This window comes from Diachasmimorpha longicaudata, chromosome 12, assembly GCF_034640455.1.
Source record: "Diachasmimorpha longicaudata isolate KC_UGA_2023 chromosome 12, iyDiaLong2, whole genome shotgun sequence".
Classification (NCBI taxonomy): Eukaryota; Metazoa; Arthropoda; class Insecta; order Hymenoptera; family Braconidae; genus Diachasmimorpha; species Diachasmimorpha longicaudata.
This window is the reverse complement of record NC_087236.1, coordinates 6838493-6854989: the sequence shown is the minus strand read 5'-3', so window position 1 is coordinate 6854989 and position 16497 is coordinate 6838493. Positions and strand designations below refer to the sequence as shown.

At 37.3% G+C, this 16497-nt stretch overlaps 1 protein-coding gene and 1 long non-coding RNA gene across 9 annotated transcripts in view; one reads left to right on the top strand and one right to left on the bottom strand.

Moving 5' to 3' along the window:
- LOC135167919 (uncharacterized) overlaps positions 1-16497 on the bottom strand; it is a 34724-nt gene that overhangs the window by 3959 nt on the left and 14268 nt on the right. For 3 of the 8 annotated variants that reach the window (XM_064131638.1, XM_064131639.1, XM_064131640.1), the window contains 7 exons: positions 13231-13459; positions 13012-13071; positions 11899-12049; positions 9918-10001; positions 8678-8761; positions 8244-8279; positions 7742-7801 (listed from right to left, as the gene is read on the bottom strand). In XM_064131638.1, coding sequence (XP_063987708.1) covers positions 7742-7801; positions 8244-8279; positions 8678-8761; positions 9918-10001; positions 11899-12049; positions 13012-13071; positions 13231-13459 — 704 coding nt within the window. Of the gene's footprint in view, positions 1-133; positions 4249-4468; positions 4559-7741; positions 7802-8243; positions 8280-8677; positions 8762-9917; positions 10002-11898; positions 12050-13011; positions 13072-13230; positions 13460-14679; positions 14848-16497 lie in introns of those variants that run through there. The other 5 variants (XM_064131642.1, XM_064131641.1, XM_064131644.1 and 2 more) reach the window with 5 other exon arrangements.
- Positions 4697-5807, top strand: LOC135167945 (uncharacterized). The gene is made up of 2 exons (XR_010299949.1): positions 4697-5475; positions 5604-5807. It is a non-coding gene; the product is annotated as an uncharacterized LOC135167945 (long non-coding RNA).

The following is a 16497-nucleotide window of genomic DNA, read 5'->3' as shown; positions in this document are numbered from 1 at the left end:
GTTTCAAATTAGAATTCCCATTCCCAATTTTTTTCTCTTTATGAAACAGGGCGTCAACTAAATGCTAAAAAAATTATCCGTACATTTTTTTCCATTAACTGTGTCAATTAAAATTCCTGAACGACTTCGTTACCTCAATAATATCTTTTTCCTCCGGTGGTACTCTCTGCCTCATCTCAGGCTTCTTCGACCTAGATACCACGACACATATCTTCTCTTCATCCACCTCCTGTTTGGAAATAATTTTTCCAATGGATCCAGGACGTTCAGCCCTCGGTTCCCCCCTATTCTGACCCCAGACCCCAATGGTTACTTTTCCACTGGGGGTCGTCACCGGCGTGACAATGGACTCCGGATTTGCATCCTTCAAAATTTCAATCCTCAATGTTTCCTTATCCTCATCTCTAATTATTTCAATCCTCGTCTTTTCGTCCCTCTTCTCTCTCCAATTGTCGATCTGGGGATTTTCTGTGACCGGATCATCTTCAAATATTTCAATTGTCGTTGTATTCTGATTCTTCTCCCTAAGAGCATCCACGTTAATCTTTTTGTGTTTTTTTTCCACTGGAATTTCATTCTTTTCCTTCAATTTTTCCTCGATTTTTTCCTTGGAAAATGTTATGTTTGGCGTGTCTTGATTCCTCTTGTATGTATCAATCATTGGTTTAACATCAATATTTTTATCTCGAGAACCATAAACCCCGATAGTTATTTTAGCTGGTGAGCTAACAGGTCTGATTCTCCCGTTATCACAGTTTCGATCTATCAAACGCCTTCGCTCCACCGGATTCAAATTCAACTGTTCGATTATCGCTCGAATATTCGAGGATATGCTTGTTTCCCTATGAGACACAACCATATTCATTCCTCCTCGGGAACAATGAGAGTTGCAAAACCGTCTAACGATCTTCAATGATAATTACCAATGTTTATTTATCTGCTCTTCACTAATTATTGTTGAATGAAAAATCAATAGAACTTTCACTGGTTTCAAATAAAAGATCAGTTACACTGGATAATTCTTGGGCAATTAAATAGTGAGATGATTATTCTCAGGATTTCGCGTGGTGTCCTCATTTACTCGGCAATAGGTTTGTGTTTCAGGCCTCCGACTCGACCTTCAACCTCCGCAACGAGACGATGAGCTACACCTCATCATGAGTTTTTATTTTTCTGGTTTTATTTGCACGAGGGGGTCTTTATCGACCGATTTAACACGAGATGATAGGGTACACAATACACCGATAACTTACACTTGAACTTTAATCCATCAGTTTTGATTTTTATGTCAATGTTCTGCTTTTGTTGAGCTTGTTTTCATATTTCTTTTAATTTTTAACAAATAATTTTCACTAATTTTTTTCTCTAAATGAAGAAATACAATGGCCTTTGTTTCTTTCACTATTCAAATGATTTCCTAGACGGTTTCTTTTATCTTTATGGGAATTTTATTCGACATTTATCGAGAATTATCGCGAAAAAAGGCCTAATGAATTTTCTTGGCTCTTGGTACAGCCTCGGGAAGGGGGCAAGAGAAATATTGGTTTCGGGGCCAGAAGTGTACGGCCCACGCTAGCGCCCACGATAGTCTCGATATATACAAACTACTTTTCTGATGCCTTTCGCTATTGCCCCCTCCCCCAACCCTTCATCGTATCTTTTTCCATACGTTTGCCGGATAAGAGGCGGGGATTTACCGCAAATCCAACCGAGAATATAATTCTCGTAATGTTGGGAAATTAAGAACTCAGGGAGCTCCGCCATTCAAAAGGACATAAGTGATAAAAAATCATATAACAGACAATGCGAATTCTTTTTTTGTTCCTTCATGACGATTCTCGATTGTGCGTTGGAGGCGATAGGCTTTAGACATATGCTAATTCAATGGTTATCGTGACTCACTGAAGAATAATGTCAATCATTGATTTTCAATAATATGGGCATGATTTTCACGCGAGGTTCTTTAAAAAAAATTTCTGGTAAGAATTGCATCAATCGAACTGGATATTACATAAAATATCGATTTAACATTATTAATCTTTTATTGATTTGATTTATTAATATTCGGGAATTAGAAACCGGAAGGAAAATGAGCGTTTCTCCATTACTTTCATTGCAAATCTCCTTACTAATTACTGACATCACACAAAGGAAATTTCATTTTTTAATAAAATTCCATAGCAATGATTAACAAGAAATTTTAATCGACATTTACTCAAACTGAAATACGACTCATACGTTATGTTTCCCCACTAACACTCACGACGTTAATACACATTGTTTGATAACACGCACCGATAGAACGGTTCGTGTTCACTGAGCGTGAAGCAATCTGTAACCGTGAACGTGTCTGAATTATTCCTCCCTCATTTTTATAATCCACTTTCCGCACATTTTTATCCACGAGAATTGAAATTACAGAGCTTACGTAAAACTATTGAACTTTTAGTATTCACTCCGTTGAATATCAACGGCCGTCCGCTATATTTAAAAATGAAAGTTGCAGAAGTGATTTTTATTCATTGTTTTCCCGTTGTGCGGAGCAACTTGTGACATTTAAACATTTTATTCTACCTTGGGCATTGGACAAAAAGGATACGATGGTCGACGCAGAATGATGAAGTATTTCAGTAATTAATACTTCCTCAATTAATCAATTTAGTGACAAGTTGTTGAAAAAATTTCTAATTAGACAAAACTGTCTCGTCATCAAATCGAATGAATCGTCGGATGATTTTCAAGCACGAAAATGGCTTAAACCCGATGAATAGAATGTTTTTGCAATACTAGGTCATCCATACAGTTACAGAGTTACGTGAGATTCAGCGATTTAGTTGTTGCCCATGTCAATATTGATAAAACAATCAACAATGCCACGGAGAGGTGGTAAAGAAGATAAATCAACTCTCAGATATTTTTCGGCAATGTCTCTGAATCTGAGAGAGATAAGAAAACTTTTTGATGACAAGCTTTTTTGTAGAGTGAATGGATATCGACAGGAAAAATTGTGTTATAAATTTCGGTAGCTGGCTTTGCTTCGGAGATATTTCCGGGCAACTCAGCCGGAAATTAAGGTGATTCAACTGCTTTTACCACTTCACTACGAAATTTAATTTTCGAGATTAATTCCTGATTTTTCCCCCTCGAAAGTCCAGACGTCAAAGATAAAACTGAATAATGGAGAACTAGTCTGATTGAAATCGGTCAGAATATACCCTGTGGCGTGTTACGAAGTCGTTACGTCGGGTCGGTCAGCGGCTGGGGAGACTGTACGGGTGAATTACCCATGGACACTATCATACGTGAAAGTAAAGGCCTGGGTTTCGTTTTTATTCCCAATGACATTAGATACACATTCATTTTTCATGAAACTATCGATTTATCGTATTTAATTCTGCCATTCCCCAATCCTAGTGCAAGCTATTGATACAGCAATAATTATATAAACCAATAATTTTATAATTGTAGAATATTTGATTGTCAATTATCGAATTCATTCGTCAAGTTCTGCCGTTCATAATTAAAGAAACGTTAATTAGTGGAACAAGTTTGGTGTGAATGAAGAACGTTCGTATTGACGTTCGACTTTCCAAAGATCTCTTTGAGAATTGAAACTGTCCGAGAAATTCTCCATTCTTTCAACTAAACCCACAAAAGATTGCCTTCGACACTTCCGTGTTTTTGTCACACGGTTAAAAAGGGAGAACTATAATGAAGACCAGAATACGCTGGCTGAAGTGGACGAGCCAGTATTAGGAAAAATTAAAATTAAACTTTAATCAAATTCAATTTTCATGGGGCACAACTCTTTGGAAACATGAGACTCGTTATTAAACAACTGTCGCGGTGGCAACCCTGTCTCCCAGAAACCAAATATGCCATTTCACCCCAAAAGTACGTGTGAAACAATGTTAATATCGCCTACTTTTTCATCAAGAGGCCGCACATAGTCGCGAAAGTCGTGAAAATTCTCGTTGTCTCTCATAAAATTCCCCGTTAACTCCAAACAAAGCGATAAAACAAGGAAATCCCACGGAACGAAAGAAATCCAAAAGAAATTCTCGATCGTTTATCTAATCTGCAGATTAATCGGATCAATCGATGAACAAACTAACAAAAGGAAGTACGTTCTCCTTATCCCCCATACAAGTAAGACATTTCCGCAGATACTGCACTTGTTCAGTGATCCGATAAGAAGAGAAATAAAAAAAAAATGATAAAATAAAAAATATATTATCCGGTAGGAAGGCATGCTAATTTCCATTGCACACTGAAGCCAATCGTTGCGCTCTGATTCTCAGGACCTCAGCGATTGTTTCATCCTGACACTTTCAACCTCAACAATTCGCGAGAAAATAAACATTAACATCATTACACTATTTTTTAATGCCCCGAGGATGTACCAAAGAAGAAAAAATATTTTTTCAAGGGGTTAAAAAATGATCTATCGATTTAAGATAATTAATACCGATTAATACTGTAGATTCTCCATGCACTTAATCAAATTGACTGTACAGTCTGACTAGTAGAGAGTAGACTGTCTCGCGGCACAACTCAGTACACATTTGACAGGCAAACACGAGTACACAAAGCCAGGAAAATGAGAGAGAGAAAGAGAGGAGGGGAGAGTGTAGTCCAAGTGGTGGGAAAAATGGGGGGGTGATCGAGAGGGCTCGATTTATAAATCCACCGGTACAAGTGAGATGGCATACTAACGGTGCCTCTCAGGTTGAGTATCTCCAGCTTGCCAGCTGTTTTCATACATAAATTTTTATTTAACCCATCATTTCACCTATGGTTTACTGTATTCCTCTTTAATACATTCACCACGTGCCGCACGTAAACTCTCCACTGCTCTTTATTTTTATTTTATTTGATATTTTTTTTCATTTAAGACGGGTGGTAAAGGTCTTTCGCAAGCCCGAGGGACTCCTTTTCCAACTAGTCACCGTCGAATCGTGGAAAATATAGTTAAAAGCCGTGGGAAAATACGGCTTCGTGAAACCGTTGTAATTGCTGCAAGTGCAATTTTTTTCCCTTCGTTATTTGGGACAATTTTCTCGGGAGGTTTTGCTGTTTGAAATTGTAATGCCAGAACCTGGGGGTAGGGAGAGAAGTCTGACCCAGTGAAAATCTCTGGTATTTGTTTTAAATGTCACGAGAGATTCAAATGCCACTGAATTTATTTATTTTTTTCTTCATTTTAATGGATGTACTCTCATTGTTTGTGCGGATGTACAATTGAAATTGTATATACTTGAACTGCGAGCCGTGCCATTTTGGTGGAAATTAATAGTTGACTGTCTATGATAATTTTAATTTTTTTTTCCAACAATATGAATGCTTGGATCCATGAAGATTGGAAGGCCATTTACCGAGTTAATTACAGTGAAAACGCGTGATTAATATTCATCGGGTGTAATGCCCCCGAGAATGATAAACATTGAGGTATGATTTACGCGGAAGATTTTGATGGTGAGTATCATCGGTTCGCCGAGCAAAAGCCAATTTCACTTGGCGAAAATTTATTAACTCCTTGAGATCAACCTTGCAATCGTGCATTAATAATTCGAAGAAATTTCCAAGTTTGTTTTAATGCTTAGGTTTTCTGGGAGTGGAGTTTGTTGATGACAATTGCTTCTCTTCCGGCTCAGGGAGGTCATTCATTCGAGTGGAAAAAAGTCTCTGCGGTCTACAGTTTTCACAATTGCAATAGTGGATTTTACACTTGAATGGGTAAAACAAAGTGCAATGTTTCAAGAAAGAGTCGTTTCGAAAGAGGAAATAAACTATTTGTTAAAAATAAATATTTGCTGCATTACTCGTCAACTGTGAATCAAAACTTTCTATTGGAGAATTGTTTTTCTTTTTGAAATCACTCATTCAGGGACATGTAACATGTTCGTTCTCCCATTTTTTACCCAACGCCGATTAATTCCCTCAAGTAGATAAGTAAAATTCCTACATTACCGCCAGGAGGTAGCTATTGCAGAATGCAAGCCTACTTGAACCGGGTCGAAATGGCAAAGAGGAAACGCGATGGCGCTGAATGTTTAAAAATATTACAGTCAAGTATAAATACGACAACGTGTTGCTGTACACAGTGAGAGAGGTAAATACTGTGACTCAACTCCGATGTGAGTGGCATCGGGCCGAGTAACGGTAATTCCATTTTAACACTGGCACACCAACACAAATTCAGACTCAATCATTGGTGGTCTTGTACATCTTATGTCTCTTGTCTCCACCCTTTCTACGGAGCCACCCACTAAAACTCCCCACACGGTATGTGTGAATCATCCGGGCTAATTTCATCGGCAGTATTTTCCTTCCAAGAAAGACTATAAACTGATGGTTCAATAAAAATGCTCTTCGTTGTATCTCCTCGAAAGAGATGATTCGATGAGCCAATGTATTTCTTACTTCTGAAGGCTGTTTTAATACAAGTTACTGGAGTATGTGAAATGCCAGTGGACAAGTAAGGAAATCATCTCCGTTATTCATTAATGCCACATTAGAATTTATTTCTTGGTGCAGTATTTGAGAAATTGTCGGTAACGAATGGGGGAAAAGTGGTTAGATTAAATAAATCATCTCGATCAATGTCAAAGTGCTTGATGTGACTTGGAGATAAAATTTTCACGCGTGAAATGAAGTTGAACCACTGATGTACGCGCCGAGTGGAGAGTTAAGTGTTATTAATCGTGAGATAAATCAGACGTTAAATGAAAATGTCTGGATTACCCGTGATTACGATATTCGAAAGGTGGAAGCGGCCTCAAACATCAGTCATTTTAATATTTTCATTTTGGAGAATGCATCGATGTGTTGAGTTATGGTTATTTAACTGTTAAAAGGCAAACCGATATTTCGAAAATATAAATCAGACACGAGATCGATGTATAACCACTGGATCAAATAAAATAAATCAATTAAAAGAGAATACTTTACCGCTATAAAATGGATAGGCATTCTCAGAACGGGGCTATTTTATCCCCTGGGTGAAGTTGTTTGAGATTATCTCATTGGAAAGGCGAAATCTATCATTTAAATTTTCAATTTTACAAAATATGTAAATTTGTTGATTTATTCTGATCAAAAGAATTAGAACTCAAATATATCCTTCATGAGAAGATGAGACTATCGATGTACCAGTGGAAATAATCAATGTCAACTAAACTAAGCCCAATATTTTCATAGAGAAAAATACTTCAATTGATCGTCAACACGGTTAAAACATCAACAACAGCCGGTGAATGTTAAAAAAAAATACTATCGCTAATTACTCCGTTTCACCAGCAATCACGGTAACGGAACATTATCATTATGCCGTCGAGAGCATCCGGAAATAATAGAGCTATGGGGAATAGACAGAAGAAGGCTCTGTTGATGCTTGGTGTGTTATCCAGGAGAACGAGAACGAATCAAAGACAGTGGTATAGACTAAGAGAAAGAGGAGAGGATACAATGTTTTACTCGTGATCCATATAAGGGACGGGTCGTTAGTGGTGACAGTGCCAACGTTGACCCGATTCACGGGACTTCGATTGTTTACTACATTAAAACTGATAGAGAGAAAGGAGATTGAAAATGGATGACAAAACGGTTCCTGCGGTTTTCGCCATTTTGTTGAAGCAAAATTAATGTGAGTCACGGGTTTTTTTTTCAGAATTCACCGATACGCCTTCGCATTCAATTGCGCAAGATTTAAATTTTGGAGGTAAGATTACGGTGGACTTACCCTGAATTTCAAGGGCTCCTCCTCAATTCTGTCTCTCTTCTCAGATCTTGCGAAACGGTTCTGAAATTTTACGATTAATCAATTAGTTAGGAGCGTCGTCAATTTCCAGTTTCAATTGTTAAATTGAGTCCCATGAAAATATTGAAAGATTGTAAAATAAGAACAGCGATGAGAATTAGCTGAAACCAAATTATTAATACGAAATACTTCACCCCCATTTTTATTTCTGATCAGAAAAATGTCAACAAATCAAGCTCGACAATTAAATCCCGCATCACCACGAGATCAATCACGACACTCATCGGTATTCACATTAAACTGTCAGGAGTAAAGCCTAGTGAATCGACCCACAAAACTGAGGAATTCAGATTTGATGCCATAATTTCTAGACTAGAGAACTAAACAGGCTTCAGGGTGTGAACGGATCGAGTGCATAACTGAGGAAGCCTGACGAGAAAAAAAATATACGCGTAAAATGTGTGTTCTTTCTGTATTATCTCACCTCATTGGTTTCCTGCTGATAGCGCTCGGTGCTCGCCTGCAACGCAAAAAACGGGCACATCAAGAGGCTACACAATATGCACTATAAATTCTATTGTTGGTGAGGCATTCGTGTTATGATGAAAGAATAATTTTTCGGACAATATTGCGGAGTGAAGGGTGCAGAGAGAAATGTTGATAAAATTGAAACTGTATGAAATAAATGTCAGGGATGTGTGTATCCTTGTCAACTCTCACATCGTAAAAACAACTTTAAGACGAAGAGAAAGAAGGGAAAAATAAATGGCAAGAGGAGGGGAGGGATTCATTTGAAATTTATGTATCCGACAAGTGCGGAGAGCTGCACTGAACACTAAAGTTCGTTTCGAATGACAAAGAAAAGATATATAAAGTTTCGAGTGAGGTTGAAATGAAGATATGTTACTTGTTACTCACGTTCGGGGCGTGAGTCGACTCTGGTGAGGTCGACGAGGCCAGCTGGTTCCGGCTCTCTATGGCCGTTTTTATTTGCTCCAACACCTGCAAATAGATTTTCATTATTTTTGGGGGGTTCTCAAAATTAATTTCTCAAAAAATTTGGCGGGACACCGGTTGGGGATATTTTTTTTTATAGAAAAAATTGTTAAAGTGTATTAAAAATATTTAGCTATATAAATTGGGACAATCCGAGATTATTCTCGACTTTTAAGGGTATTCTCGAGCTTTATCAATTCACACTCTCCGTTAGAAATTTCACTTCAACTCATTATTTAACGATAATTCATATAGGCGATTAAAAAAATTTAATGATCTCTTGGCGGGCCTCAAATTGCCCTTAACCGTCTATTTACTCGGTCTGGTTACCGTATAATGAAAGGGCATCGAGAATTTCCATTTTACTGAACCAAATTCCTCATTTAAGTACTGAATTCCTGTTCCCCACACTCAGAAAATCATCAACGATTTACGGTAACGTATTACGTCAGTCGTAAGATACATAAATTTCTCAGTGAACAAAGACCAGACACGGGAAACTGGTTTAGCATAAAAGAATTCAGTAAAGGCATTCGTCAGGAATTCGGATTTGCTTTCATCTCTGTGACCCTGTCTACTTCAATGCCTGTCACTTTCTTCAATATTTCATCACTCTTTGTCTAACAATATCCGATTTCGCAATCTAATGTCAAGTCCAAGGTAATTTCCTTGATATCTCCGTCATTATTCCCGTCGCAATATTCAAATATTATTCAAGTTATTCAAATAAAAAAACCTCATACCAGATAACGGATTAATGAAATATCCAACGACAGATATTATCATTTTGGTAAGACTAATCAACAAAGATTAAAATATTTAATGCAAAATATCTGCCCCTTTTTATTTGTCTTGTTAATAAGTCGGAGTGTATCACTGGCTTCATTAAGACACACGGCTTTTCATTTCATCGTCATATCATCTTCTCATTCAGTTTGTACGAAATTTCTCTAATGAGAAGGACCGAAGTAATGAGTGTATAATGCCTCGACTAATGAGATATCTCGAGAATGACCAGATAAAAAGGCAATGATGTATTTTTTTTTTAATTAACATCTGAGAGAAGCCGTTGTGGAGAGAGTCAATGAATCTCTTTGGATTTACAAATGCTGTAGTCGTAATTTCATAAATGCAATCATGCAGTATAATGCTGGCTACTTACACTCAGTGATATCCGATGATTAAATGGCCCATGAGATCCATAATCCTTGTGGACACCCTCGGCACTGGCTTTGGTTTGTCGTCTCTGTGACCAAAAAACCAAGGGAATAATTGCATTTTTTATGAATGACTGCACTTGAGAAAAAGGCAAAGTTAAGTTTGATAGATTACAAACTTCCATTCAGAAGTAAGAATCAAATGAATTCACTGCATAAAGAACAATAGTTAGAATCGGGAGCAGTGAGAAAGGAGTTGCTTTTTAATAATGAAAAAATTCAACTGTGTACTTTCGTAAGGCGTATCAGGCCGGAACGCCTTCGAATAAGATATGGAGTTAGATCAATGTCGACTGGTTAGATTTACTTCAACTGTAACCCGCACACACGTGTTGTACTAACTCACTTCAGAACATTGCTCGTCCGTACGTGATTCGCAATTTCAAAAGGGGAAGGGTATAAAACTCTCTAAAATATTTCGAAACAGAATAGCTATGACGTATGCTTGAGTATCTATTTTGTAGTATGAAAATAATAAAAAAATCAAGGATGCTTTATCGAGAGTTCTCGGAACTCTATTGGATTCAATTGATATCAATAAATGGCCACTTCCGAGATTACTTAATGACAAATCCATCATGAAAAATTCCTCTCTCGTTAGTACAATCATTATTGTACGTGACTCAGTCGACTCGTTAGGACTTTGATTACGGAATGTCCAATGTTTGATGTGACACGGCACAAGCACTGATTGACGTTTTTGGACTTAAAGCCCGGATCAATATTTATAATGAAATGTTTGATATTTGTCAACATTTATCCCTATTATTTAGATTACTGACTACCAAAAGTTAGATGCATCGAGGAATTGACCATTCATGTTTTAGTTAGAAAATCAAATGAATTTAAAGTTAAAAATAGCTTGGTGTCAACTGTACTGTAATATGCAAGGATCCTCCTCTTAACGGTATGTTTTATGCCCGTAATTACCTAACTCTGGGCAGTAAAAAGTAACGTAACACTTGTTAATTCGTGTGATACTAAACGTGAGAATGATCTCTGCTCAATTTATTGTCATTCTCTTAAATATTGAATGAATGACTAACGAGAAAATCGTTAATGCAACATGCCATCAGCTGCCTCCCAACATATTCAGTGGATGCAGTACAGTTAACAGTCTCCTCAATAACCAGCATTACGAAGACAGCTCACGCTTTAAACACATGTTGCCTTCTCTCAACTAGGCGTTCACCCACCCGTGTCTAGAATATTGAATTGATACTCCATTTAAATAGATCGTAAACCCTCTGGTACTTTGAAATGGCAAATTTAGCGTATTTTTTAAACCATCTGGTACGATCTCTTCAAACAGACGGTGAAATCTATTTCCATGGTTGACCTTATTGCCGAATCGAAAATAGTAAAGTGAAAATTCCAGGAAATTACGAGACCCTAGGCTCATTTTAACATCAAAGAACCTCTCGTCCGCTCTTATCGATCAAAATGAAAAATCATCTAAATCTGATTTTTGTGAAATAGGCTTCAATTCGATGCCTGCATCATTATGCCAGTCATTAAAATCTGGGCTCCCTTCATAATTACTATAAATTTATATCCCTGGTTGATACCATTGCCCGACCCAAAATAGTGAATTAAAAATTTCAGAAAGTTGAGAGAGTGCAACCACGTTTCAACTCCAAAAGTTTCTCGTTTATCTTTTTAATAATTCAGAATGAGCCACGAGTATCACTATAAAACTTGCTCCCTCTCTTCCAAGTGGTCGGGTAAACTTTAATATCCATCTCATACGTGCATTACTATCATCCTTTCAAATTTATATTACATAAACTGAGGTAAGAAACTATGTAGCAACAATTTAAAGCACCATCTTTTTCTCCTCATTCCTCTGTGAGTAATAATTCATCATCTAACCTGCACAGAGGTTTATGGGAGGCTGTTTGATAAAATAAAGAGAATGAGACATACTTCTAGTGTTGCCAGAGTATCCAGGGATGACAGTGGTCGGGTATGGGGTACCTCCCCGGGGAATACACTATCGTGGGACACTGAGAGTTGACCTGAGCCAGCTCGCAGCTTCGCAAACGATTCGCCTATCCCGCTGCGTCTCAGGAAAACACTGTAAACAAGAATTTTCCATTTTTTATTTCAATGTGATTGACAGGCCTTCCAATCATGTGGGAGTGGATCATACTGTGCAGGGATCAGATTTTTTTTAATGCGGAAAGAACGATATTCAATAAAAATTACAGAACGTTATGGAAAAGTTCTGTAATTTTTTATTTAATGACATACATACACTCTCTCTCTCTCTAGCAAATTGACTCTGTAAAAAATTGTTTTTTAATTTGTATAAAAATCTATTTTCTTAGACTCAGTCATTAGCATCCAAACGATTTCTTTTAATAGAATAATTTGGAAACAGTCACAACTGCTGATATTAAATGAAAAGTTTTTTACTTCTGGAGTTCATCCTAATCGTTCAGATGTCAAAAGTTTGAAATTACAGTTTCTAAACACCTTTTCTCATTTTACAGGTCAAATGTCTCTGAAGTGAGTGGACGAGAATGAGTTTTAGATTCGACAAAGTGAATGGGAATGTTCTGGAATGCATTGGAAAAAAAATCAAAGGGAGACGCAATGGAATAATGAGTGAATAATTATTCGGTAATATAAAAATCTCATTTGCCCTCTCTCGAATGAAATGCAGAAGCCATTACGTGTTAATGGAACACCTCAAAATATAAATACGAGAGGACAATGCAAAGCTCTCAAACAATCACTTTCGCGTTTCTAACAATTGAATGAATAAACAATTAAATAATTGAATTGCGTGATACAGCTAAACACATCCAACACCTCAAGCTACGAGGGCTTGCATTTTATTAACGTTTCACTCTTGCATTAGAGCTTTACAAGCCAACTTGAGAGGCATAATGAGACATACTAATTTGTTGTACAACAATAGTACATTTACAGATGCAGAAATAAATTTCCATTTGAGAAAACACATGAATAAATGTATTTCTGCAAATGTAAGACAAAACGTACAGAAAGACGAAAAATCTGATAGATATTTACGAATTGAACGACTTCCTCAAGGATATTCTGTATTTTTTTGGCCATCGACTTCGTTTTCGGCTGAAATAGTAAGGATAAGAAAGAAATAGAAATAGAAATAGAAGGAAAGTAATGAGAAACGTAATTAGCAGAATTGAGAGAAATTTTGTAACCCAGAACGGAAAGAAAAAAATATAACTCATCAGAGAAGTGAATGGTAATGATTTCACCCGAGTTTACCTCTGACGATCGGAGGAGTCTGTGAGTAATTCACTGGCACTACGGCTGCGAGCCTCCTCAGGTACTCCAGCTGGATGTCTCAGAGTCACTTCCTCCCTATCTCTAGTTGGTAGATCACCATCTCGTTCACCATTTCGCGAATTAATTCGCGCGTCAGCAGCTCCTCGACTTTTCCTACGGAAAATTCGACGAAGGCCTCGGAGAGGATGAAATCGTCGTTTTTTTGGTTCTGAAAAAAATAAATCAGTGACAATTCTGTTAATTTTATATTATCAGCATTAATAATAAATAAGAGAAATCATTAAATGTTAGATTTAATAAAATTGTTCAAGTTGGGTAGATTTTTCTTGTCATGTAAATGTCACGAAAATGGAATTATGTATCGATGTGCATGGTAATCTCGAGCATTGCAATACATGCCGAAGAAACGAATGGAATAGTGATGGGCGGGGAACCCGCTACGTCGGCGTGACAGAACTGAAGAGATAACAGTACGAATCTATATTTAGTTGGGATTAATCTAGCCCGTTCAGTCGATCCAACGTACGAATTCAATTTCCATTATCACGGTACACTGATTGATGAATGATAACCGCTGCGTGGGTTACTCCTCAGTTCGATAATAAATCAAAAGAGCTGAGTGACGGGCTCCTTAAATTCCTCAGATAAACTGTCAATTTACCTTGCAATTGCATTGCAATGAAAATAAGTTTCCAGTTCAATGCTATTTGGTTCGACATGTTCCGAGGATGATGAATATTTTCGCGAATATTTCATCCTCACTTCCATTATCACCCAAACAAAAGTTTAGAGTATCATTACTCTCAAATTACAGCCATTGTTCTTCGAAAAACGCGAAGAAAAAAGCAATTCTAGATCAGTGTATTCACTGCTGAGGGATGGCTTACAATTGTGCGATATCGACAAGTGGATTCGCGAGTGCTGCAACAATAGCGGGGAGCATTTAAACTTGCTGGACCTTCGAGTTGGAAAAAAAATCTCAGGGGTACGGGGGATTAACACAAGGGGTTCGGGGTATCCACCCCGGTATAAACCCTCATCTGGAGTGTGCTTTCACTCTGGGATACGCTCAAGAAGGATGGGAGGGTGGGGTGCACGTACACTCACAGTCTCGACTATACCGGAAACGAAAAGAAATGAGGTGAAAAAGTGATAAAAAAATTTTTAATGCCAGCATCATGGGATTTCACGTCTTCAAATGGAGTGTTGAATTTCGAGCGTTTTTTATTTGTTGAAGAAAAAAAAATTGCAATTGTATATCTGCTCTGATTATAATGTTTCATCGGTGATCAACCCCCGTACAGAGGTGGCATTTTTCCCCCAGGGGTTGAGGCTAGACAGCGATTAAAGGGAGTTATTCTTCCACCAAAGGCAAAGGATTGTTATATTTTTAAATAGGGGCGGTCCCCCTACGTGAAATTTATTTACCGTAGAAATCTTCCACGTCGAACACATCCATTCTTGTTATGTACCAGAATATTTCTCCATTTTGTTCACAAAAAAAATTAGTTGAAATGATTCAAAAATTTAATCTAGGGAATCTTTTTCTTATTTTGGATTGACATGTGATTGCTGAGAGAAATATAAATGTGTATCTACGAGAGTCACTAGCGAACCGTCTACTGGACCCTATCACAACTCACTCAGCAATAGAGAGACCAATGATAAGATACAACCCACTCGAGATTATCACAAATTCTTATCTGAATAATGACGATAAAATCCTGAAAGGACACAGTTCGATTCCCTCATGCAGACTACGTCTACGTCCGTGAATCATGAGTACGTTAATCGATCAATCATAAATTACCAGCAACTCATCCTCCAAGTTATGTACAATTAATTTATCATTCTGACACATGAATATTTCACTCATCAGTCATGTTTGTAACGATTGTATTCAGCGGGAAAACTAAGTGAGAATGCACTCGATGTAAATCAATGATTAAATATGAAATATTAGCATTACATAATAGTGAAGTTGCTAGGGGTTGTGTGAAAAAAATGTACAGTCTAATAATTTTCATTGAATTTGTCTTGTGGTATAAAAAATACTTGAATCTCCTTAAATGAGAGTTAAACTGAATGAACCGTGGGACAAATAAACGAAAATTATATTTTTCATTGTGATACGCCTCTCGTGTGACCTTAATTCACTCAAATACGATGAATCTCCAATCGTTATATCCCCATAAAACGGTAAAAGTCGAAGGAGGACTAAGCAGAGTAAATTGCACAGCATTGAGCGCATCGACGGCACACGCGATATTAAACCAGAGTGCGTTCAAACGTTCCACTGACCTCCTATTCACCATAATTCCAAGCAGACTAGGGACAGTGACAATACCGATTTATCACAATGCCATCTCCGTTGAAAATCAAATCCACACGTGATTGATCGATATTACTCATCACTTAGCGGGGGAATAAAAATAAAAGTGTGTGTCGCACTGGACTGCATGCAAAACACTCGGCATAGGCAGTCTTTTTTTAAAGTAAAATTGTTCCACTGACCCAAATTCAACCCAGTGAATGCGATAACTCGACAATTCGTTGAGTCGAGTGAAAGCAAAAGTGATTGTGCAATAGTCATCGAAGACGAAATTATGCGGGATTTAATGACATTACCATTTTCGGCAGTAGATTTGTGAAATACGGTATTTAGAAACAAATTTAACGCAGTTTGGGAATTCCGTGAATCTGTGGAAATGAATTTCTAATCGAACTGGAGAATTTTTGACATTTTTTAATTGGGAGGCGAAATTGGAAACTTGAAATATTTTGTAATTCTCAGATTGTTTGGGAAACCATGGATTTTTAACGAGATGTGGTGACATTCATGGACAATTTGAAAAGATTATTTGTGCTGTAAACAAAATTGAAATCTCTGCTTGAATGATATGTTGATAAAATTTTGTAATCATCTGCATTAATCACATCAACTTTTCTCCCAATCTATAATTACGTCATAAAGAGATTCTCATTTCAAAGGTAAATGAAAAAGTCCATTTTCAATTACGAGATATCGTTAGAATGATGACTATAGGTACTCCACATCGACTTCTTCATTAAATTTTCCTCATAAATTGACAAGTCTCATAAAATGTCTGTCCTAAAGCCCTGACCCGGTTTATCCTCCCCCTCCCGATAAGACTCTAAGTCAATAAACCTTTCCTGAACATCATGCCAACAAATATTCCCGCTAATTACAGATAATACACCAATTTATCGAAGATATCACCGAGA